This window comes from Diadema antillarum, unplaced genomic scaffold (genome assembly GCF_040938485.1).
Source record: "Diadema antillarum isolate AM-2024a unplaced genomic scaffold, OU_Dant_1.0 scf00000212, whole genome shotgun sequence".
NCBI classification, from domain to species: domain Eukaryota; kingdom Metazoa; phylum Echinodermata; class Echinoidea; order Diadematoida; family Diadematidae; genus Diadema; species Diadema antillarum.
The window spans coordinates 364756-391675 of record NW_027271101.1 but is presented as its reverse complement, the minus strand read 5'-3'; the positions used below and the strand labels follow the sequence as shown (position 1 = coordinate 391675).

Below are 26920 nucleotides of genomic sequence, written 5' to 3'. Positions count from 1 at the left end.
TATAACACGTATCATTATTATCACGTAATACCTACCTTATATTTCTTTGTAAGGATTAAACAAACAGGACAAATCTTGCACTGCAATTTTTAGTCATCATGTGAACACTGTCCTGGTGTAACAACCCTAAATACTGATTGACATCTTCATACTCTTTCATAACATAAAAGCAAAATATTTTGCTGGATAATATCTAGTTTCTCAAATATTTTCCTTGCATTTCTAAACAAAGTCAACGCCTTACTTTGTCATGCATTATACATTCGAAGAAACAGTTTGGACTAACACAAATCAGTTTGTACCATATTTGGCTAGTCTAATTTTTTCAAGAATCAGGACTTCCCAATAATTTCGTGTACGATTAAATTTGCAATTGTGGAGTACAGTACCTAGACAGCAAAATGCATGCCTGCAGGCGCATTCTCGTCAGGATCAGAGCTAATATTTGTGCATGTTTCATAAGTCACCAATACCACCTGACATGTAAAACTCAAGAAAATAAAAACCCTGCGAAATATATGGCATATACAGTGTATTGGTCAGGCCATGCTTCGAGCATAGTAGCTTTTGAAAAATTGTCTTGAAATATAGAAATAGTATGTGATTCATGTACACACTAATTTTGTGATGATTAGAACGCAGACTGATTTTTCCAACACAAGCTTGTAGCAGCGGATCGCATATCCCCAATGCATCTTGCTGTGAGTTGCCAAATATACCGTGAACAGTGTACGAGCCAGTCTTTGGATCGGAAGGCTTATATGGCCAAAAAAAAAAAGTATCAGCAGAGTCCCAACTGCTTGCGTGATGTTCTTAGTGTGTCGTCTCATGAAAGTTACTTCTCTGATTTCCCACAGGGGTACAGGGTAGCAATCCTTGAGCAATTGTCTGAGACTTTTGTCGGATATTTGTATGTGTGTTGTGGGTATGTGTGTGTGAGTGTGGGTGTGTGTGTACATATGTGTATGACAAATTGTTAATGAGTTGCAGAGAAAATGATCTAAGGGGGGTGGTGACGGGTATTCTAGACTGGATATGAGTTTCTTATTCAAATGTGCCATAATATCTAATTTTATCGTTGCAATGCCATACAGAGTTGTATTATCCTATTTTTCTTTTTCCATGAGAGCAAGGATAGGGAAAATGCCTGTGAAATTGACTACTTAGTAAAGGCAATGTCTTAAAAAAATGCAAAATATTTAGTGTCATGCAGGCTTTTAGAAAAACTGTGTTCTACTGATCCACATACACATAAATTGGGTGTTTATTATCATCAAGGTCCAGTTAAAGCCTTACTGTATTTTGAAATGAAATAATATGTGATTGCAAAGTGAAGAATCAGAAACGACAAATTTAGCAATTTTTCTTTTCTTGTTTAATTAGATCGCACTTGTACACCTGCGTGGCAGTAATAGATGCAACAAATTGATCATATTATGTAATGTGAATGTTTTAATACATGCACCGAAGTTCAGTTGTAGCTGTACTAGAAGACAGATAAAAGAGTGAAGGCTGAGTTAATCCTTAGCCCATCCCCTCCGTCGACAGTTAATCCCCATCCCCCGTACTTTAATGCACCGCTCCATATACTGACATCATCACTTTCACTTCCATTCTGTCTGCATCCAACCCGTTTCACCCTCTCCGCTAATCCGTCGTCGGTTTTGAAGGAGTTGTCGCCAGCAAGGAGGGTGAGAGAGGCATTGCCATTTATGTCTTGAGAACGTCCGTCACTTTTTTTTTGTGTCATCTCTCTTCCAGAGTTGCCATGACAATTGAGCTGTCATAGATGTACAAGTGTGGTTGTGTGTTGCCGTTGTCCCATGTTTGTGTATAAGGTTTTGTGTGTTGTTTGTCTTTTTTTTTTTTGTTAGTCCCTTCTGCATCATCTGGCTTTCGGGATATGGAAGGGCGACCGCTCTTACGACGTTAAATTTGAGCTGTTTTTATTTCTGCTCCCATCTTGTATTTTTTGTTTTGCTGTGATTGATTGAATCAAGAAAATGGGGAGATTTATGTGTATACTCGGGTTCTATGGTATTCATCTGTCAAAGACACAGCATGTTGTGTTAAAGTGTTACTTTCATGCCGGTACCGTACTTTGTGAATCAGTATTTGCATGTATGATGTGTGTTTCTTTAATAGTAAGTTTATCTAATCTGTATACATCCCTGCTAATGCTTCATATTTCTGACCGCAGGGCTCAACATCAGTGGTGGCCAGTTGGCCCAGGGTCACTAAAAATTGAAGTCGGGCCACCAAATTTCGAAGAGGGCTATGTCTTGGTGGCCTGATTGGGGCTAGAATTCATAATGATTCTATACTTCCTTTTTATTTTGGGCCGCTACATTTCTTTTTCGGGTCACCAAAATTTCAATTCAAAGAACAACATTTTGTTTTGTTTTTTCACATAAAAAAGTTTGCGTTGATCCCTGAGACAGATTTAGTTGATAGGTCTGTCATTTGTCACACCCATAGATCCTATCTCTGTTTTACTTGAGCTGAATTCATGGAAATTATCCCTGTCATGCCAAGAACCTGAGGGCAAGCTGCCAATAAAGACAAAATTCTTGATTTGAATCCCATCAAACCAGTCTGCATGCTATTGAACCTGTGTACTGAGGTCACCTGTGTTCACAGGTTTTCCTTTATACTTTATTTTGTTGGTTCCCTTTGATGGTCATTTCATACAGTGAAGACCGAACAATTTTTATTTTCTTTGCAGTCTTTGTCTCTTGGTTTTGTCACTTCTCAGGAGAATTTTACGGAATGTTGATATGATTGTATTGTCTGGTTAGAATTTGTATTTTGTAGCCTGCTTGTCGTTACTCAGTGTGACTATAATTGTGCAGTTTTACATCAGGTTTTAAAGACATTGACATTTTCGGCATTAGCATGGATGCTCTGTTGTCTTTTGCTGTAAGATGTGGTGAATTCAACGTTCTTGATATTATTCTTATTTGTGCTGTTCTTGTATTGTGATGCTATACAGTATTACCCAATGCAATGCTGAAATATTCCCCTGTGTATTGTTACGACCAAAATCACTCCGAGAATGATCGCACAAAAGAAACAATCAACTGATGTTCAGGCGGTTTATTAACAGTGATATTGTAGGTACAGACTGGTAATCGGTTTCACATCAGTACAATAATGATCAATAGAAACATATAAGTCAGTAATGGAATCACTTACTCACTAAATCACGAAATCCCTACAGTTTCCTGGTAGTGTCCAAATATGATGCTTGATGCACAAATGAATGATCCGTGATGCACCGATGAATGATTCCTTCGACGTAAATCCAGAGGCACAGGTTACAATAGTCCGCGTTATAAATCCAGGGTATATGTCCACAATAGATCCACCGTATAATGTTCCCAGCGAAATGTGCAGAATCCAACGACCACGTCCAGTCGATGCGTTGAATGATGATTCACTTTATATTGTCCAGTTAGGAATCCAGCCCGTCACAGCTTTGCCGTAGCAATGTCCGTTGACATTAAAATATGGAGTCCAATGAAGGCACATTAATTCTCTGCAGGCAAAATGTCTCCCAGGCCAAGTATCTCCACAAACATAACAGGTCAGCAGGTAACACAGGACTGACTATAACAAGTCGCTTCAGAGCCAGAAGTGACGTAACTCTCAGAGCAGAGGTGTTGGGTACTCTGCCTACTGCAGAATTTCTCTGGCTTATATACTATCCATTCACCCCCTTCTAGCACATTCTATAACTCTCTCCAACCTACTAGCCAGTCCAAGTTCCAGGAAACCTGGATGACTCACTGCCTAACTATGTACAAAACATCATTACCAAGAATAACTACCAATCACATTGGGCTACAGGGACAGTGCCTCACTCAGCCAAATATGTTAGCACTTCCCAGAACCTTCTGGAATGGGTGAAATCATTCTAGATTGAGTGAGCTATAATGTATTTCCTATTACATGCATATACTGTATAGCTACATTGTATACCACCTAGAAAATTCTCCACTTATCTGGTCAGCCTGTATGTACTATATCTATACCACATAGAATGTTCTCCATTAATCTGGTCCACCTGTGTACATACACATTAAAACAGCCAGGCATACAGTACATCATACATGTACGTGTACATAACTACTAGTGTGTACATTTGTGACACCATCCCCCATGGGAAAAAGAAAGCCTTGCTGTAGCAAGGGTTTCTTTTACCTTCACAATTTCTCATTGTTATTTGCAACGAATGTGAGGTAAAGTCCCAGTCAAGCAACAATAATCACATACTATCACATGCCTTTTGGATAGCTGTATTAATTCCATGTTCTCTTTTCATGGATACTATTTACAATGATATTGCTTGGATTCTCGGAGCTTATATAATCATATCAAACTGTTTTGCACACATTAATGAATATGCTAAACACATACACTGGAAATAATATGCGGTGAAACTTTTCACCTTTGATACTCTCTTCATGTTACACTCTTGACAGAGCGTCGGCAATTACATTGTTTTTGCCTGCCACATGTTTGATTTTGAGTGCATATGGCTGCGTCATCATGCTCCATCTGAACAACCTGTTGTTCTTCATTTTGAACCGGTCTAAAAAGACCAAGGGGTTGTGGTCAGTATAGACCGTGATCTCCCCTTTGCTATTTGTCAAGTACACTTCGTATTGCTGGAGGGCAAGGATGAGACTGAGAGCCTCCTTCTCAATTGTGGAGTACTTCTTCTGGTATGCGTTCAATTTTTTGGAGAAGTAGCTAACTGGTCGTTCAGTGCCTTCTTCATCTTCTTGGAGCAAAACCGCTCCCACTCCTACATCGCTAGCATCTATTGCCACCTTGAATGGCTTTGCGAAGTCAGGAGCTGCCAAAACAGGCTCATTAGCAAGGACTGCCTTTAGTTTCTCGAAGGCTCTTTGACACTCATCAGTCCACGTGTACTTCGCCTTGCCCTTCAGCAGGTTTGTTAGGGGAGTGACTACAGTGCTGAAATTCGGTACAAATTTCCTGTAGAAACCAGCCATGCCCAGAAATCTGAGCAACTCCTTCTTGGATTGGGGGATGGGAAAGTCTAGTATAGCCTCTACCTTGGCTTCTCTTGGCAATACTTGTCCCTGACCGACTACATGCCCGAGATACACCACTTTGGCCTTTGCAAATTCACTCTTTGCCAGATTAATCACCAATCCGGCCTCCTTGAGTCGATCGAAAAGTTGCCGCAAGTGTGTAATGTGCTCCTCCCATGTGTCACTATACACAAGGATGTCATCAATGTATACTACACAGTGGTCAAGTCCGGCAATGATTTGGTTTGTCAGCCGTTGGAAGGTGGCCGGAGCATTTTTCATGCCGAATGGCATTACTTTGCATTGGAACAAGCCATCTGGTGTAGCAAAGGCAGAAATCTCTCTGGCTTTGTCGGTCAAGGGCACTTGCCAGTATCCCTTTAGAAGGTCTATTTTACTGACATATGCAGAATTTCCGACCCTGTCAATGCAGTCTTCTAGTCTGGGAATTGGGAAAGAATCTGTTTTCGTCACGGCATTCACCTTTCGGTAATCTATACAGAATCTTTGCGACCCATCCGGTTTGGGCACCATGACGATTGGGGAGCTCCAACTGCTTTTACTCGGTTCTATTATGTCATTGTCTAGCATGTATTGAACCTCTTCCCTTACTTTTTGCAGTTTGCTTGGGTTTAGTCTGTAAGGGTTCTGCTTGATAGGGTCAGCATCTCCTACATCAACATCATGTACAGCCAGAGGGGTGCAGCCTGGTTTGTCTTTACACACTTCCTTGTACTCATGTAATAGACTAGTCACATCTTTCCTCTGATTTTCAGGTAGGTAGTTCAGTGCCTCATCTACTTTCCCTAACATCTCTGAGTTAGACAACCTGGCACTAGAGGGCTCACTTCCATTCTCATCTTGAGCTTCTCCCTCTTCATCTACTTCTTCTACTACCACCTGAGCTACGCCTACCGGCTGACTAGCCTTTCTCTCGTAGTACTCTTTCAGCATGTTTATGTGACACACCCTCTGATCTTTTCGTCTATCTGGCGTACTGATCACATAGTTCACATCATTGAGTTTCTTTTTGACACTGTACGGGCCACTGAACTTGGCTTTCAGTGGTTCACCTTGTATGGGCAGCAATACAAGAACTTTGTCACCTGGGTTGAAAGTTCGGGCTTTGGCATTTTGGTCTGCCTTTCTCTTCATAGAGTCTTGTGACACTTTCAAGTGTTCCCTAGCTACCTCACAAGCCTTTGAAAGCCTTTCACGAAACTTTGACACGTAGTCAAGTAGGTGGACCTCATCATCCTCAGTCATGAATTTCTCTTTGATGAGCTTCAGTGGGCCCCTGACTTCATGACCGTACACCAACTCAAATGGGCTGAAACCCGTCGACTCGTTTGGGGAGTCCCTCGTTGCGAACAGTAGGAAAGGGATGCCCTTATCCCAATCCTCGGGATACTCCTCACAGAACGCCCTAATCATTGTCTTTAGGGTCTGGTGGTAGCGCTCCAACGCACCTTGGGACTGGGGATGATAAGCTGACGACTTCAGCTGCTTCACACCCAAACGATACATCACCTCTTGAAATATGCCTGACATGAAATTTGACCCTTGGTCAGACTGCACTTCCTTGGGCAACCCATACCTAGTGAAAAACTGCACTAGAGCATCTACCACAGTCTTAGCAGTGATATTTCGCAATGGGATAGCCTCTGGAAACCGTGTAGACATATCCATGATTGTCAAGAGGTACTTGTGACCCGACCTAGTCCTAGGCAAAGGTCCAACACAGTCAACTAGAACCCGACTGAATGGTTCTTCAAACGCAGGTATCGGAATCAATGGCGCCGGCTTCACCGAATGCTGTGGTTTACCAGCCACCTGACATGTGTGACAAGTCTTGCAAAACTCAGCCACATCCACATTCAACCCTGGCCAATAGAAATGCCTCATGATCCGATCCTTTGTCTTTCTGACGCCTAAATGGCCGCCAACTGGTAACTCGTGAGCAATCCTCAAGATCTCATTGCGGTAACTAGGAGGGACAACAACTTGACGGACCACCGTCCAATCCTCATCAGCTGGCCTATGGGGAGGTCTCCACTTCCTCATCAAAATGCCATCTTTGAAATAATAGCACTCAGGGACCTTTTCAGCCTCAGCCTCAGAACACGCCGTCTGAGACAAGCCATTCAACTCAGAGTCTGCCTGCTGTGCTTCAACCAAGGAAGACTTGCTAAACAGCCCATCACTGTTAGCCTCGGAGCCTAATACAGCAACCCCATCATTCAAATCCTTGAAAAAGGTTTCTGCCAACCAAACACCGGAATTCTCCTCCACATCAACAGAATCCGCATCATCTTGAACAGCTCTACGAGCCTGAGACCTAGTCACAACACAATCTGGGAAAATCCCAGGAAATTCCTCCTGCAACTGCTCAGTTTCAGCAACCACCACTGGTTTCTCCGAAACAACTGGAGACGCAACCACCTTGTCCCCAGCCAAGTCATTCCCCAACAAGAAGTCAATGCCTGCCATGGGCAACTCAGGAACAACTCCAACAGTAACAGGACCAGAAACTAGGCCACACTTCAAATCCACTCTATACAGTGGCACTGACATATAACTGCCATCAACAGTCTGAATCAAGACTTTTGCATTCACTGCACTATCTGGTGGAAAAGTCATACCACCATCCACCATCAACGACTGAGAGGCCCCCGTATCCCTCAGGATAACCACTGGCTTACCTGCCTCACCAGAAGTACATGGGGTCACCTCACCATCAAACAAAAAGCTATGATAGCTCTCATCCACCTGCTTCAGCCTATCTTTGAATTTGGGAGATTGACTTTCAATGGCCTGTGTTTCACTGAACGGGACACTGTTTTCCGGTAGGACACTTTTTGACATGACAAATCCCAAGTCCTTCTTTGTTTTGTTTTGCAACTTCCAACACTGTGACTTTACATGCCCTGTCTTGTTACAGTGAAAACATTTGATGACATTTGCACTTGTACTGGACCCTTTGTCAGATTGAGGCTTTGGTGCCGATGAAGTTTCAGAACTCGTGCCTTTTTCAGGACCAGCATTCTTTGGATTGCTCGACTGAATTTTGTTTCTCTTATTTCCAGAGAAATTCCTGAAAGGTGGTCTGTTGTCATTTCTGTGGGTCAGCTCATACTCATCAGCCATCAAGGCTGCTTTATGCAAACTTGTCACTTTGTGATCATCCAAATGCGACCTCACACTGAAAGCAACACTCTTTTTGAATTCTTCCAAGAGAACAACCTCACGTAGGTTATCAAAATCCTGATCCACTTTCAGGGACCTGTACCACCTATCAAACATCATTTCTTTTTCACGAGCAAACTCAACATGTGTCTGGCCTGGTTTGCGGTACGAATTTCTGAACTTATGTCTGTACGCCTCTGGCACCAATTCATAAGCATTCAACACTGCTTTCTTGACTGTAGCATAGTCACGTGATTGCTCTTCAGAGAGAGATGAGTACACATCGGCTGCTTTGCCGACAAACACACTTTGAAGGAGCAAGGGCCAAAATTCCTGTGGCCAGTTCAAACTGTTAGCCACCTTCTCAAATGACACAAAATATGCATCAACTCTGTTTTCTTCAAACTTTGGCACCAATCGAATGTTCTTGGCCAAATCAAATTCAGATGGAGCCCTTTCCTGAGTTCTTACAGTCTGTGCATGAGCCAATTCCATCTCACGCAATTTCAGTTGTTGCTCCACTTCAAGTTTCTTCATTTCAATTTCTTTCTCCACTTCTCTTTGTTCTCTATCCCTCTCTCTTTCCATTTCTAATCTCATCTTTTCTTTCTCCAGTTCTAATCGAGCAAGCTCAAGCCGTGTTTGATCGGAAATTTGAGCTCGATCTGGAGTGTCAATTTCTTCTTTGAGCTCCATGTGACCAGCTACTAAGTCAAGAATCTCTGCCTTTCTTGCACCTTGTGGAACATCAACATTTAAATGCTGTGCAATAGCAGTCAAATCACATTTGCGTAACCTTTGCAAATCTTTGAGGGACAAATCTGTCCTCTGAACAAATGCCTGAACATCCATTGTACTGATTGACATTGTCACACTGTATTACACACAATATACAATTGAACAATCAACTCAACTGATATTTTGTCTGTGCCAATATTCTGGATTCCGGAACGTTCCAAATTCTAAGTTTTGGCTTTAAATTCATTTCCCGGACAAGCCCCCAATTTTGTTACGACCAAAATCACTCCGAGAATGATCGCACAAAAGAAACAATCAACTGATGTTCAGGCGGTTTATTAACAGTGATATTGTAGGTACAGACTGGTAATCGGTTTCACATCAGTACAATAATGATCAATAGAAACATATAAGTCAGTAATGGAATCACTTACTCACTAAATCACGAAATCCCTACAGTTTCCTGGTAGTGTCCAAATACGATGCTTGATGCACAAATGAATGATCCGTGATGCACCGATGAATGATTCCTTCGACGTAAATCCAGAGGCACAGGTTACAATAGTCCGCGTTATAAATCCAGGGTATATGTCCACAATAGATCCACCGTATAATGTTCCCAGCGAAATGTGCAGAATCCAACGACCACGTCCAGTCGATGCGTTGAATGATGATTCACTTTATATTGTCCAGTTAGGAATCCAGCCCGTCACAGCTTTGCCGTAGCAATGTCCGTTGACATTAAAATATGGAGTCCAATGAAGGCACATTAATTCTCTGCAGGCAAAATGTCTCCCAGGCCAAGTATCTCCACAAACATAACAGGTCAGCAGGTAACACAGGACTGACTATAACAAGTCGCTTCAGAGCCAGAAGTGACGTAACTCTCAGAGCAGAGGTGTTGGGTACTCTGCCTACTGCAGAATTTCTCTGGCTTATATACTATCCATTCACCCCCTTCTAGCACATTCTATAACTCTCTCCAACCTACTAGCCAGTCCAAGTTCCAGGAAACCTGGATGACTCACTGCCTAACTATGTACAAAACATCATTACCAAGAATAACTACCAATCACATTGGGCTACAGGGACAGTGCCTCACTCAGCCAAATATGTTAGCACTTCCCAGAACCTTCTGGAATGGGTGAAATCATTCTAGATTGAGTGAGCTATAATGTATTTCCTATTACATGCATATACTGTATAGCTACATTGTATACCACCTAGAAAATTCTCCACTTATCTGGTCAGCCTGTATGTACTATATCTATACCACATAGAATGTTCTCCATTAATCTGGTCCACCTGTGTACATACACATTAAAACAGCCAGGCATACAGTACATCATACATGTACGTGTACATAACTACTAGTGTGTACATTTGTGACAGTATTTCCCATGTGTACTCTGTAGGTACTAGGTAACTAGGTTACTGGTACATATTGTCGCTTTGGCGACAAGACCTCATATCTACAAAATGTCAGTTGTTCAGGAGAGCCAAAAAACATGGCGGCCAAAGCACTGTGGCGAATGGGATAGCCTTTCTTTTGACATGCCATGGTGGCTTCATTTTTGGAGTATGACAGTTGGGATTGGGACAGGACATCACTTAACCCATTATTTGACCATTAATTTAAAAAAGTCATTTTTACCAAAATTGCAGATACAAGGTCTTGTCACCCCAGCGACGATATGTCATAATAAATCTTTTGTGTGGTCTGTATGTGAGTGTCATTGTCAATACTTCTATCAATTATTCAATCATATTCATACTATGAATGTTATACTGCTTATGTGTCTGTGCACCGAAGCTACCAGAATACCGGTAGTGCCTTGAGCACACACACACACACGCTCTCACACATACACCTTCATGCATGCACACATGATATACATTTATCTACCCTCTATATTCAACACACATACATCATCAGGTAATTTTCAACTAGACGTCTGATCACCTTGTTTATTGCACTCTCTTCCCACTTTTATCAAATTTAAAACATTATCATCCATTTTTTAAGTGTACAGTGTATGATACCTGTTTCTCTACATATTTACGAAACTCTTCTTGTATATGTGCTACTTGTTATAAAATGTTGTATTTATGAAAAACAAAAATTTTGGCATGCTACGTGCAACACATATATATTTCATACCTTGCAGGCCCCTGGATAGTTACCACCCTGTCTCTCCATAAAGTGAGGCCGAGGCTAATTTCGCCCTGCCAAATGGACAAATTGAAAGAAATGGGTCGAAGAGACGAGTAAGAGAAAGAGAAGGAGAAGGAGATTGAGAGAAAAGGGGGGAAGAAGATATACAAGAGTGGCAAAGAGTAGTTTTATTGCGTTCTGCTGGCGAAGACAGATCTATTTCACTCCATTTATGGCAAATGCGAGTGAATGTTATTACCTTCTCCCCCCTCTCCCATACCCTTGACATTGGTGAATTCATTCTGTATGCCTTTATGGGAACATGCAAGTACATAATTTTTCTCCTTTTGAATTACATTATATTCAGAATTCCCTCACACAAACATACAATTTTACAGACATTCCTTTTTTTCTCTCTTTTTTATGGGGGGGGGGGGAGGGGAGCATCTCAGTGTGCCTTTGTGAAGAATAATAATATATGCACTGTTTCAATTATCATGCAGTTCTTATTGTTGACTTGAAGGCAATCATAATTTAGAACCTCCAGAACAATCAAATTCATTTACTCTTTATGTTTGCTGCTACGTGCAGCACTGGCATGGTCAAAATAGCTGTACTGTTTGTTTAGAGTGTTTTGTTGTGAAGAAATGTTGGAAATGTAATCCACAGGCTTTTGCTACTTTCTGTGATATTTCTAGAAATGTCATATATTTGGAGTATTCTACATAGCTCCCCAACCCATGGGGGTGGGGGGGGGTTGGTATGGGAATGGTATCCTAGCATAATTAGCCTGAAAAATAATTCAAAGCCCTCTCATTAAGAAGCAAATGGAAAATTGATTATTTATGTTTCATACTGCACTTCCTCTCATGCAACTAACTATCCAGAATGCAAATCCTGAAAACTCAAAATGAGTCAACAGATTATTACCCCCCCCCCCACCCCATTTAATTGCTAATTAGGAAGACTCTCCCTCCCCCTCCTTGCTCTGTAATTTTCTATGCAGTGTGTACATGTAGTTGGTTAGGCATAGCAGCTCATCAATGTAATTTGATGTGAACGTCGGGGTGTATCACTTTCTGCATAGTGATATATACTGGGGCTTAGCTTAAGCTTTGAGTGCTATGAGGTTAATCTGATTTTCCAGCGGTTAGTATTGTATGAATTGTGGATGATTTTTCAATGTGCTTTAAATGCTATGAACGTTCGAAGAAGAAAAAAGAAAACAGTAAAGGAAAAGTAATAGAGGTTATAGATTCTGATGTGATCTTTCATGATTTTTTTTCTCTCTCTAGAGCTGCTGAACTAATATTCACAAATTGTATATTTGTGGCTACTGTTTTACATGATCTGACACCCTATACAGCTGTGCCTGTCTAGACATTGTCATACATCTTGCTTGTGAATTGGCACGTTGCACTCAGGTCTGCATTAATGTGATTGTAAATAATGTGATTGTAAACCCCATCTCTGGATATGATCCCAGTGCCACACAACAGGCTACAGCATTCTCCCGATCTCCCCCCCCCCACCCCCCCCCCCACCCCCCCCCCCCCCCCCCCCATTCCTCTCAGAGTTGACATGCAAATGGCTGGCTGTACTGTAGAACCAGATATTTTTTCGCATGCATGAAACTTTTGCAAATTTCACAAGAAGCCAAGACTTGGGAAAGTTAAGTGCACAAGAAAGCTTTTGTGTATTCAATGCATCAACTGCCAGTGGCCCGCAGCCAATTTGCGAAAGTTTCACGCAGAGAAAAGGGATGTCGGCTCCAATTTGCAAAAGATTCATGTCACAAATGTTTCTGGTTTTTACTGTAATTGAGATGGGTACAATCTATGTCTGTCCTTCATGTATCTCAGAAGGACTCTCATAATCATGTCTTATCAATTTGTCTAGTTTGGGCTGCCCCATTCCATAGGTTGATCCCTCCCCCCCCCCCTCAAAAAAGAAATGAAATAAAGACACAATACACACATTTTTACGTAGCAAATACTTTTCATCTTAATAATTTGGAACAGGCTTCTTACCTGGCAATAAAATGCTAAGGAAAGGCTTTAGAAATTTGAGAATCATCAAAATAGGGCCATGATTTTCAGCATAAAATGCCTCACAACCAGTTGCCCATTGAGGCAGTTATTTCCTACACTGTATGTATAAGATATTAGTGGTGTGTCCTGATTGCGTGATCAGAATTGTGCCTTGGTTGTTTGCCAGGCTTCTATGTTTGGCTGCCCTGTGTTGGGCCAAGTACTAAATTCATGGCTTGATTTAGAATAATATATTTACCTTCCTTCTTGTTTTTTCATTTTTTTTAGAATTGATATCTAAAACCTCTGCCATTAATTATTGTCTGCTTAACCTTTCCTATGTTGCTAACATGTTAATCCCATTAAAACGCTCATTTGCATATCCCCTTCAATATGATGGCCTGAAAACCCAGTAAAAGTGATGTTAACGTGTCTGACATAGATCGTACAACTCTCATGAGGCGCATTTTATGATAATTTCCACTGGCAGTGGAGCATTGGTTAAGGATGGGGGGGGGGGGGTGGGGAGGGAGAGTTGCAAGTGGATGTGGTAAGGATGAGAACAGTAGGGAGCCAGGGGCTAAGGATTTGTGAAGAGGGTATGATGGAAGGGGGAGGGGGGAGTTGGGAGTCTGGAGGATAGGAAGTGGATATGAGGATGGATGGTTGGGGGGGGGGGGGAGGGCAGAAGATGCACCCATGACCAGGGGCTGCGACGACGCAGGTGGTACAGGATGTAATATTCATGGCATGCATGACGTGATGAGTGATGATGACATGTAGGGTGTGATGGGGGGCTATATTCTGTGAAACTTAAGTCCGCTTGCATCTTGTGTGCAGAGTATTGTGTAGGCCCTACATGTTATATAAGGTGGTCTTTACTTAGAAGGTAGGTATGGTGTTAGGAAACCACCCTTATAAAACATGTCTTACAAATGAACCCTTTCATGTTATAATGGTCTCAAAGCAATACATTTAATATGCCACCTCATGTAAAAACCAGGTTTTAACCTTCCAATATGACCTAAAAAACCCCCACTATATTCTTTACTAAGGCACTGAACTGCAGTATTATTTGATATCTTCTTTGTACTTCCTGCATATGAAATAAGAAGGATTTAACCAAGTATTGTGAAAAATCAATATTTGACTTATCTGTAAAATGCAGTGTTATTATCTTTTAAGTTTTATGCATATGAAGTGTCATCTAAATGTTGAACAAAGACCACAATTTAACTAATCAAGGAACTCAAATGTTTGTCACTTTTTATTACACATAGATTAAACTCTCTTACAGTATGATGTCTAACCAACAGGACGAGCGTGTGTAGACATAGGCTGGAGTTTTTCTTTTTTTATTCTTTCCTGCAATACGGATATTAGTCCAACAAATTTACTGACTTAAAAAAAAAGATGCATTTGTGTGTATTTTTTTTCTTGATTACATATGCTATCATTTTAGATTGTGAACAAGGAGGCTCTTTAAGTGACTCGTTGAAATGCTGGGTAAAATGGCATGGCTGTTAGTTACAGCATTTGTCGTTGCGTGCGATGCGCCGGATTAGGCTGCTGATAGAGCTGTCTAGGCGTACGTGAATGTCCCCCACCCTCTCCCTGGGTGGGCTCCACTGCCCTAATCCCACTATCAGTCAATCTGGAGGTTTCTCAAATGTCCCTTTTCTTCTCAGATTTCCCCTGCACCGAATTAAAAACTTTTTGCAGAGTTTTTGTTGCGTCTGTTGCATGTTGTGAAAGGGAAATGATGTGTGTTGTATCACATTGCACCTAAGGGATGATAGGTATGTTGTCCCTTTCATGCAGCAAAAAGTAACAAGTGACAAGTTAGAAAAAGTTTACCAATTGTTTGCTCGTTGGACCATTTTACTCAAGATCCCCAAAATGCCAAAGATACTAAAATGATTCATTGATATAATAATAGTAATAATGATAATGATAATAATAATGATAATGATAATAATAATGATAATGATAATGATAATGATAATAATAATAATAATAATAATGATAATAACAATAATGATAACAATGATAAGCATCATAATTATGATTATAATCATAATCATAATTGCAATGATGATAATATTGGTGATGCTGATGATGATAATGATGATAATGATAATGATAATAAAAGTAAATGATTATGACAGCAAGTTGAGTGGTTATGTTAGCTACCATTACTTTTATCGCTATATTACTCTCAGAACAATAAACAATCAATTATGAGAAAGGAATAGGACCAAAAAAAATTATTAATGCTATTATTGTTGCGAATATTATTGTCATCAATGTCCGCAGGCACACGGCGTCCATTATAGTAGTAATGATTATCAACAGAGATGATGTATAAGCAGAGCTGAGCAACAGCTGTAGAATATTGCACAAAGCTACCAATGTGGAGCAGACTGTTGTAAGTCTGAAAAGCCTGTCTGTGAGGAGCGCGTGAATCGCCGTGAGAGCAGCAGCCCTCGGATCGCTCGTCCCAAATTAACCGAGAAATCAGCTTCCTCCTCCTGTACCCTTCGCCGCCTAAATATAGCCCCTTGATGTGGCCGTCGATGCTTGAAGAGGAGGGTTTTAATGACTGGCTTCTTTTTGTCTTGACTCATCGTAGAAGAAAACAGACTAACAGTGGAGATGTGTTTTTTTTGTGTGTGATTTTTGCTGATTCTACCTTTTAGCTGAACGTCATTGCAATGTCAGGCTGTTGCATCTTTTATCAAGGAAAATATATCAAACTATATTTGGCATCTCTCTCATGCTTGCATGCTGTACTTTTTTCCTTATAAGCATGCTTAAGGATGGATTGGGGGACCAGAACACTTGTTACCTCTAACAAAAATGTTCCTGTGCAGCTACCATTTTCTTTCAAACACTGAAAGCCTGAGCTTCTCTGCGATGAGGCAACCTTATGACAGTGATGTATTGATGAATAAGCAACAACAACAACAACATGTTTTATGCATATATACATGAAATCATTTTGTAGAATACATTCTACTTTTCTTGAAACAATTGGGCTTATTGTAATCAGTGAACACAAAACCACCGACAGGTATTACTCTCGTTGGTTAAATGCAACATGCATCAATCACGACAGACATTTACTTGACACGGGACATTTAAGAATGGGAGCTGGAAATAAAAAGATTAATGCAATATAGATACCCAGGTAGGTATAACAAATAGATACCCAGGTAGGTATAACAAATAGATAGAGGGACAGATTCACAGACAGACAGACAGACATACATACAGACAGACACACAGACAGATTAGAGTGTTTGTTTGAAATACATTGATTCCTTGGCATATTGATGCCTTTCTGTGAGCTCCCCTCAAAGTAGAATTTCGTCAGTATTTTTTGCAAAATTAACCTCATCCTGTAGGGAGAAAAGTGCATCTTTGGGAAGTCACAATTTTGCGATCGGTGAGCATTTGCTCTAGCTTCATTGGAATGTATTCGAAAAATGATCATTTGTAGATTTCCTGAGATGAATTCACTTTAGAGTAATTACCATGCACAAATTGCAGAGATGATAGTTTCCTTTTAAAAGTCATGTGGAATTTAAAGCTCAGTGAAATTTTGAATAGCGATATACTTGTAGTTCTATTTTTGTGTGTGTATTTAATAGCCAAAGTTCTATCATATAAGATTCATTGTAGTTGACCATGTACGCTTCTGAAGTGTATCATAATGATATTTCTAACTGTAAACTACCCAGTTTCAAAGAATTTGGAAAGACTGATTTCTACTATCACTGCCACCTAGTACCTTTAAAAAAAAAAAAATCTCCCCCAAGAAGAAAATACTTATTAAGATAAAGTTGATCTGATGAGAATAATATCAAATTGAAGAAAACAAATGAATGAAAGAGGATTTTAGAAATTTGTTTTCATTTGAGATTCTTTACACCTGGCTTTCAAAGGGATGTGTGGAATAGCTGTCACATAACTGAGATTTCGCGTGTCCAGTTTTACGGATCTATTTCCCTCCGATTTGTTGCGGGAGGAAGTGAGCTGTTGGCATGGTCTGACGTTAAAAACCTCTTAGAGTTGTGTCAGCAGGATGCTGGGCAGTGATGTAGGAAATCCGTAGGAATTATTTCTTACGGTTCAGAATCACAGGTGCACAGGTCCGGGTTTCAGTCCAGCAGCATCCACTGGACATAGCAGAGCTCATTTATACAAAAGTTTTACACATAATCCACACCTTCTACACAGACACATATATATTTTGTGAGTATAGTATTTTGCAATTTGGATTTATGGACAATATGTGAGTGGTTGGATTGAGCTATGTTAAGGGTATTGTTTAATCAGGTATAGATACAAAAAGACAAAGACACATTTTATCTGTTAAAAGAAAGCGTGGTATTGCTTGAATAGTTTTTCCTTTTTCTTTTCTTTTTTGCGGGGCCTGTATTTCATGCATGCAGAAACTTGCGTGATTAATTTTATTCATTGGATGAGAAGTTCCTTGTTCGACAAAGTAAGTGTGCAGTGCTTTATAATCAGCGACAACTCTCAATTTTACAAAGCTGGAGTGAAGAATGAAAGTGGCAGGCACTTTGTATAGATCAGCATACAGCAAGATGTGCAATGAGCATCGAAGAGTGTGATCTGATCACCACTCTTACTTTCCTTCTATTTTGTTTGTTCGTTTGTTTGGTTTTCTTTCTTTTTTTTTGGGGGGGGGGGGTCGTTTTCTCTGAGTGTGTCACTGGTTTATTAGGAAGGGCACAGAGAGAAAGTCTTCCACAATACTGGTGTCCGGCAACGGTCACCAACCCCCAAACGAAGCCCCCATCAGTAAAGTGATACCTACGGATCACAATTGCAATCCATTTTGGACAGGAATCGATAATGAAGGGCCAAGAGAGACAGGAGGAAGAATTCTACACTTTTGGGTAGTCTGTGAGATTCAGACCCGAATGTTTTGTGTCGTGAATTAGGATCTTGGATCCCTCATCGTAGCACTAACTCAAGAAAAAAAGTTTGCACTGTGCAGAAGTTTATCTGAAACTGACTTGATGATTCCCTTGAAGAGTCAATCATTCACTGTAAAACCAGAAATAATCGCAGCATGACATTTTCGTAAATCGAACCCTACGGCCTTTTCTCGTCATAAAATTTTTGATAGTTGCCACTGGCATTCAATGCACATAGTGCAGACAAGAATTTTCGCTTGTATTTTAATTTTGCGAATCTTGGCTCATGATATTAGCGAAAAATTCTGGTTTTATTGTAGTATCATTAAGTATTATTGCATATATTTACCAGGGACTTGGGTTCATGACAGAGATTAATATTCTATATAATTTTTTTTTTTTGGTAGTACTTGTGAACATCAATGAATATAAATTTTTTCAGATATTTTTATACTAAGCAAATTATGCACAATTTAGCCTCTGGCCAGAGACACATGGTATTGAGTAAAACCACTTGTGAATTGCAGTGAATGTGAATGTATCAGTGTTTCTGTACTGCATGCAAAGTGATCATATGTTGTCAATATAATCCTTCCCTTGAATCATCTTTGTGCATTCGCTGCATGGAGTCTTTCCTACTTTGAATACCCATGTTCTTCCCTCTCTGTCTCATTATATGATGTGTGTTTCTAATGTCATATCCAAATACAATACTACAGTTGAGTTGATGCATGCAAAAAAAAAAACAACTGCTTTTCTATATTTTGTTTAGCTTTACAAGTGATATGTTATGCAATGTAATCAAACTGAGGTGTTAAATGTAGAAGAATTAGAAGGCTCATTTACACTGCCCTGTCCCACATACTTATATCCATGTTAGTTGATAGTGTTCTTGTGATTTTCAAGTACTGGTACTTCTTGAGTACTTCTTGCTGTTTCATATTCCCCATTGTGTGATACTTCCTGTTGTGGCAGATCATTCTATTTCAAAGAAACTTTAGACAGCTTTTGTGATGACAGGAAAATAGTCATGTGTTAAATTAAAACAGTTAAAACATGAAAGAAATGGCTAATTTTCAGCTCTACTTTTTGCCCCCCCCCCCCAAACCATTTGATATCACAACTTTAGGGACAGACCTCACTGCTGGATCAGCTGAAGACGTACTCTGGGATTGCCATAGCTGCCGGCTCAGCTGGATTGAGGGAGGAACCGCAGACCAAGAACCGCTCCGGCAGCGACCAGGCCGACGATGACGCTGGGGTCATGCAGAGGAGCGCGCGAGGGCTGGCGAGGTCGCAGGATGAGGCAGACAATGAGGACATGGGTGTAATGCTCACACCTGAATGTGAGTGAGGAGATCGACGCCTGACATGGAATGGTGTCGTGTCTATTTGCTTAAAGTTTCTATGATTATCAAATGTTATTTTCCCCAGCTCTCCCATTTCGCAGGATAAGAGTACATCCTGAATATAGCTTGAAATCCATTCCAGAGCAAGTTTCTTGTCGTCACAATTCTTTTTCTTCTCACTCTCAACACTGACCTTTGACCTCAACAGTCATCACACCATGTTCATTCCAGACGATGTCATTCTGAATGTCAAATTGTCATTCTGTCACCTTCACTCTCTCGAGTATCCTTCCACATTGCCAAGACTGTATTCCTATAAACACTCAAGAGTCACTTTCTAGAGGATGGTGATGTGGAAATGAATTTTATTTGCCTCCATTCATGCATTGCCTGAAACAAAATATCACTTGGGTGCAAGGGAAGCACTTTGAATCTCTAAATGGAGCAGGCTTGAACTATATGACCAGAGCATAACCCTGATATGCTTACCTCGGGCTTAGTGCAGCCAGTTGCATCATTAGCGGGGGGAAAATAAAAGAGGAAATTATGATTTTTTTAAGTGTGTGCCATAGATACACAATGTGCATGGCAAACTGTCGTGAGAGTTCCCACAAAATTACAAGATGGATTGATTTTTGTATCATGATTTGCATTGCGTTAATTACTAATTTTTGCATTGCGCAGCAAAAATCAGTTTTTGTAATGTATTTTTTTTTTTTTTTTTTTTTTTTGGGGGGGGGGGGGGCTGTGTGTGGACTGTAAGGGCTTGGTGACTCTTTCCCCGAGTGTATTTTTGACATGCTACAAGTATGATGTTTCAACATAAGATTTGAAAAATCCCAGCGTAAGCCCACGTAGAATACAAGTGACAGATCCAGACGTACTGATATCATCATCGATCACTCACACGTCATTTGACACAAACTTACCTTGCATGTGGATTAAACTTATTCCCTCAGCCTTCCTCTATCCTTCCCATGGAATTCAGAGTGTAACATATGTATGTGTAGTTTTTGCATTTAGCTCAAAACGAGGGCATTGCCTCTTGGAAATGTTGAAATCAACCTGACAATTCCTCCCCCATTCTCATTCCTTATTAATATTCTGGGGAGAAATATATATTTGATCTGCTTTAAGTGTGCTTTTTTTGTTTGTTAGTTGACTGACAGAGATTGAAATGGGTGATAATCCAGGTATGAAGACGATACTGCCCCCCAGTCACAGATCACCAGCAGATCAAATCCTCTCTTTATCCCCCCTGTGGCATCAAATCCTCCAATTAACCCATTGAAGTTAAGTTTGCAGGCAATGACAAAAAGTTAGATGGATTCTTTTAGGAGAGACCAGCTGTGTCTTTTAGGGCATTGACGTAGGACAGGACTGGCAGCTGTGCGGGTAGGGAATTGTTCAGCCGTAACCATGCACGTCAGAAAAGGGCATTTGGATCGGGATTCTCGTCTCTCTCCCTGTCCATCTCATTCCCTCTGGGTTTTCCTTACCTTTGTCCCACTTTCTAATGTTTTTTTTCCCTACACTCTTTGGCTATTCCACTTTTCCTTGTTAGGTGCGAATGTCTGCTTCACCTATTGGCTCTGTGTCTTTTATTCATTTATTTCTCTCTTTTTTTTTCATCTCTGCATCAATTATACTCTTTTGCCTCTAGACTGTGTGTCCTCTGTTCGTTCCTCGTGTTCTTGGTGCATATCTACATCTCTTCTCCTTGGTTCAGCCTTGATGTGTCTGTCTTATTACCTCTGTCTTTTTGTCCTCCTCAAGAGATTCCTGATTGTTTCATCTCGTGTATTTTCTGTTTCTCGCTTCATTCTCTGCCTCCCTTCGTATGCTCACGCTGTCTTGGCAGTGTTCATACGACATGAGTGTCGCAACCTCCCTATTTCATGGTTTCACTCTGTTAGTAGAAACAGGCCCAAAGTAATAGCTATCCCCACCAGCTAGTGTTTCCTTTTACTTTTCTTGATTGATTCTATTGATTTGTATGGTTTCTTTTATCAATAATGGTAAGTTCTCTTGTAGCATGGATTCTAGTTATGAGTTTACTGGCACATCGTAGTCTTGCTTCCAGACCAGTAGATATTTATCATTGTGCTAAAAGGTTGGCTTTCCCATAAAATCAAAAGTTTAAGTTTAGGCCTAGGGTCCTCATTTTCATACTTATGTAGATTTTTGTTTGTTTGTTTGTTTGTTTGTTTGTTTATTCCTTTAAAGCCATGATATTATATTGACAATGATTTTTTTAAAACGTATAACAATGTTAAAGTAGAACTTGGAATCATAATCAAATCCAGACTAACCCTGAAGTACCCTGTCAGAACACTCGTCACCTCTACTTTTTTGTTTCTCTCTCTCTCTCTCTCTCTCTCTCTCTCTTTGGGGGGTGGGGGGATTTGAAATACAAAATTTTGAGGAGAAATGGGGAAATGCAACATATGTTGTCATTGCCTGTCTTTGACAAGATGAGTTTGCCCCCCCCTTGGAGGAGGAAGGAAAAGAAAGGGGAGTGGGGACAGCTGGCAAAGTGAGGGAAAAAAGAGAGAGGGAGAGGGAAATCTTTCATTATCCCTGGGTATTTCATATGGCCCCAATCACTGCCATGACCATGCACATGGCAAAGAAAATTCAAAGCAGCTCGATCTCTTGTAGGGAACGGAGGTCTCATTAGGCAGGCCCCCTGCCATGACGCACTAATTTCTTCATTTTCTTCTCTCTCTTTATCTTCTTGTGCTTCTTCCTCATCTTGTTTACTGTTGTCCTCCTCCTCCTCATCATCTTCTGCTGTCTTTTTGTGTTTTCTGCTCTTCCTCTTTATCACTTTTGTCATCTTCTTTATTCTGATCTTCCTCTTTTCCTTTTCCTCTTCCCCTCTTCTTCCTTTTTTCTTCCTATTCTTCTTCTTCTTCTTCTTCTTCTTCTTGTTGTTCTTGTTCTTGTTCTTGTTCTTGTTCTTGTTCTTCGTCTTCCTCTTCTTCATCTTCACCATCATCATCATCTCTTCCATATACTCCTCACACACTTTTTGTCATCATCATCATCATCATCTATTCTTTTCTTTGTCATTTTCTTCTTTCATTTCTCTTTTCCTCTACCTTCTCCTATTCCTTACTCTGTTCTATTTCCTTTAATTTGCTGTTCCATGCTACCATCCGTCATGGTGGTCATGTGCTTTCTTGTCTCATCATCAGTCATCCTCTTATCTCCTACTGTATTTGCAGTGTCTCCATAGCAACCTATCATCATAACCTTTCTCCTTTATGAGTACCCCCCCCCACCCCAAAGTGAGATTCGCATGATGTAAACATGATATGTGCTGAACTGTACTACATACACTGTGGTTTGATAAAATGACACCAAAATTTCCAAGGCCCCTTAACTTGATACAGATGTTCAGGACTGGTACCAGACCCTTGATATTTATAGCATCAGTAAGGCCTCACTGATGTAGGACTTTTGCCTTGTGGAGGATATATTAGCTCCAGGGACGTTGTTGAATAACAAAATATCTAGATATGTCATCCACTCATGTGTGCTGTGTCAGGAAGTATAATTACAGTTCATCAACAGGTGCAAAATGTACTGGTGAGGGTGTGTCGAGATGCATCTGAAATATTCATAAAATTTGTGTCTTTCCTGTGCTATGATATTAATAGGTATGTGTGAAACCAACATTGAGACACAAAGATAAATCGTAATAAGATATATAAGTCATATATTTGCTGTCTCCACGTACCATTCTCTGTTTCTCTTTAAAGATGTACAATCTTAACTCCTTCCCTACAGTCTTATGTTTACTGGCATCTTTATTCATTTTTTTTTTCTTTTGTCCATGTCTGTCAGGGTTCTCATCGGCTGCACCTACTATATGTTCACATCCATCAATGCGATCTTGAAGGCAAAATAGAAACAAACGATAGAAATAGATGTGTATAGCTTTACAGCCAGTTCAAGGAATGTAGATTCTGTGATTTTTCACAAAACATGTGTGTTTATGATATGATAAAGTTTATTACCCACTCCTTGAGCTTTGCGTAATATGACATCCATACTTTACTTGAGTTTGTTTTTTTTTATTTGTGTCTGTGAGACTTTTCAAGATGTAATCTCCTCGTTTGGCCTTTTTTGCAGTGCATGACCTTGACTATGGCGGGTCAGCACACGGGGCCCTCCTGCAGAGCCTAGACAATCTGGACAACCGGTTACGGGAGGAAAAAGAGCCTGATGGTCAGCAGTACATCGATGCTGACTGGGGCCACGAGGACATCCACCAGCAGCCCGACAACGACTGGGGCCCCATGGACGAACGCCCCGACAAGGAGTACCTCATCCATGAGCACTACATGGGTCCGCCGCCCCAAGCCAAGCCCCGGGCCAAACCTCGCTCCCCACCCCGCCGCAAGCCCACCCCGCCCCAGCAGCCCCTGGAGTTTGATAGCGAGAGCAGCGACATCGAGCGGCCGGCCACGCTGAGGAGGTCCACCTCGCTGCGGTCGTCGACGCGCTCCAGCCGGTACTCCTCCAACGAGAACCTCACCGGGTCCAGGGCGCGCTACGCATCCTCGGAGAACCTCACTCGGAGACAGTCGAATCGTCGGCAGGAGGTAATGAACATGGATAGCGATGACTGTAGCACCTAAGTTTTGAATGTGGTAGGGTTAGGCTGTGAAGAGTTCTAATAAGTGCAGCAGACACAGAACACTGCAATGTACATACTGCCAAGTTTCAGTTTCACAAGCACTGCACACAACAGAGTGAAAGCAACAACTTGCCAATTGGTCTACTCAGTTGCATATGGTTAATCTGTGGAAGAGATACCACCATTTTCAAATTCTTATGCTTCTGCAGTGGATCTTTTGTCTAAAATGTGTTGAAATGTCATCTGTACAGGTAGAAATATCACTGCTTGTGTTAGTGTGTATTGAGTAGAAGATACTCCCATGTCACAAATGTAGGTCTAAATGAGTGGAATATTGTTGCATGTACATAAATCAGGCCATGAAAATGACAATAAACTGGGTAATGCCCTTCTGAAAAGTCAGTGATTTGGCAGAAATTCCAATTCTGCAATCTCAAACATGTATAAAAGTCCATGCAAAGTCTTGCATGTGATGAGCTAAAGGAGGGTTGTAATGTGCAAAAAATAATGTTGGGAGCTCTGTGGTGTAGTGAATAAAAGCTAAGCATTCTTTTGTCGAGAGATTCTGGATTCAATGCCCGCCCAGTGCATTCATCATTGGGACAAGATGTTTTGGCCATGATGGCTCCCCTCTGTTCCGATTGTGCAAATGGACAACTGGTGATGTTTGGGTAATAATAATGGCATCATCCAGCGGAAGAGCAGTGATATCACTGAAGTGGTTACTTTGCTTAAAAAGACCATATCATTATGATTATTATTTAATATAAGATGGGGAAAATATGAAGGAGAAGAATGATGCAGTATCAGGCTCTAATTACAGTTGTGGAATTTCCTTTTCTCATCAGGATATCCTTCCAAGGAAGATATTGAGTGATAAACTTTCTTCTAAAAATATTGTTTTCTTGCTTGCTTTAAAAAGAAAAACAAACAAAAATGCATATGTACACAGCTGAGGAAGGTGTTTTATATGAGTTATTTAAAGGGAAAGTCTTGTTTTTTAGTTATAGTTACGTCTGGCATGAGGCAGATGTGCTTTAATATATATTAAAAGCAACAGAGCACAATCAAGTTTCTGTTTTCACAGCAGTAGTTTCATTTGGTATTGTGGCCAACAGGATGCCACTTTATCACTGCAAATAAAAACGTGGACATTGCAGATGGTGCTCATGAACTTTGCGGAACCTAATGGCTGATAATTGCCAAAATTTAGAGGAGAATTTTTCTGGAAATGAATACAAAAGATGAGGCCTCCAATCCTGAACTCATGCAAATCTTTTTGACTTTATTTTTGTGTTCTCAAATTACGACTGTGCCAATCGGACAACTTAGCACAAGTGTAGCATCAGTTGATTGCAGTGAGCTGTAGTGAACTGCATTAATGATGAGTCAAAAATATGAATAGGAAACCTTGAGAAAGTACATGGCTGTGTGAAACCATTCCTTCAGTACCCCCATTAGAGTCTGGATACAGTGATTTAGTTGCATGAGCTCTCTATATATCAATGCTTTATGATTTCACACTGTCACAGATGAGACTTTCATAATGGCTCACAGAGTATTCCTGTAAAACTTTGAAGGCCAACTTTGTATTAAAAAAAAAATGCATTTTTTATATCTACTTAATGCCAATCACTGACTGTAAACACACAAGTATGAGTATAACTGTTTTATGTTCAGTTGACACGCCATGCAAGCTCACAGTGCCTTGCTTGTGCTTTGCTTGTCACTCTACACTATACTTCCATTTCATTCAGTAACACACGATTCCTTCGATTTCTTTCATATGCGTTCAAATTTGCATTATTTTGCATGTCTCTCACTTTCTTTTTGTTTTTCATTTGCTTTTTTTTCCCCCTTCTATCTTTCTCTCCCCCTATTTTTCTTTGTTTTGGTCTTTTATTTTCTGCATGCTCAGATGATGACGCGGTCACTTCGCCATTCCACACGCCAGATGACAAACCGTGATCCCAGCGACAGACATTCGCCATCCAAAAAACACCCCAAATAATCCCCCCCCGAGTCGAGACAAAAATTCAACTCAGGCCAGTGTTTGCCCAAATGACGATAGACATTTTTATGCCTCCTTGCTCCCTGTCTACCTTCTACTCAAGGCACCCTCGTCCCCAAACAATCCCAAGAATACTCCCGATGGAAGCCCCAATTGCCATCGTACACTCAAGCTGATCTCTGGGGTTGGGGGAGGGGGGAGAACGTACTAAAAAAAGAAAGAAGAAACAAAGCCTTGCTCCCCGGTGCGTAGGGCATGCCAGGCAATGTTGCAGGGGTTGCCATGGAGACAGCGTGGAAAGGGGAAAGCTGTGTAGTTGGGGAGCCTTGCGTCTCGCATCGTGTCATCATTGGGTCACAGTGAAGAAAAAGTACTAGAAGTAATTGTGTGATGTGGATTACGCACATTTCCCCTTGTGGTCTAATGTATGTAAGGGGTCATTGACCTAATGTTACTTTTGACCTGTGAGGTCACGTAGTTTTAGATCGACATTTGTATTTCACCTTGAATGTGTGCACTAAGTTCAAGAAAGCAAGATTGAGTGATAATGGAAATATCTGACCCATTGTAAGAAATTATGAAAGGAATCATATTAGGTTACTGTAAAAGTGGAAATTTTTGCGGTGTTGGAATTTTCGCGCATTTCGCGCAACCAGAAAATAGCTCGAAAATAAAAGCACGCGAATATTTTTGCGTACCATATGTTCCTGTGCGTGATGTCTTGATTCCGCGGATTTAAAAACACGCGAAACTCTTCTCACCCGGACTAGCGCGAAAATATCCACTTTTAC

General features: G+C 40.7%; 1 protein-coding gene across 1 annotated transcript in view; it reads left to right on the top strand.

The window, feature by feature from the left end:
* The window catches only part of LOC139724402 (receptor expression-enhancing protein 2-like), an 88499-nt gene extending 62323 nt beyond the window's left edge, over window positions 1-26176 (top strand). The window contains exons 6-8 of the mRNA XM_071635547.1: window positions 19251-19467; window positions 23611-24083; window positions 26037-26176. Of these exons, the coding sequence (XP_071491648.1) occupies window positions 19251-19467; window positions 23611-24083; window positions 26037-26129 (783 nt within the window). The 3' untranslated portion in view covers window positions 26130-26176. The remainder of the gene's footprint in view (window positions 1-19250; window positions 19468-23610; window positions 24084-26036) is intronic.
* Window positions 26177-26920: the final 744 nt, after the last annotated feature.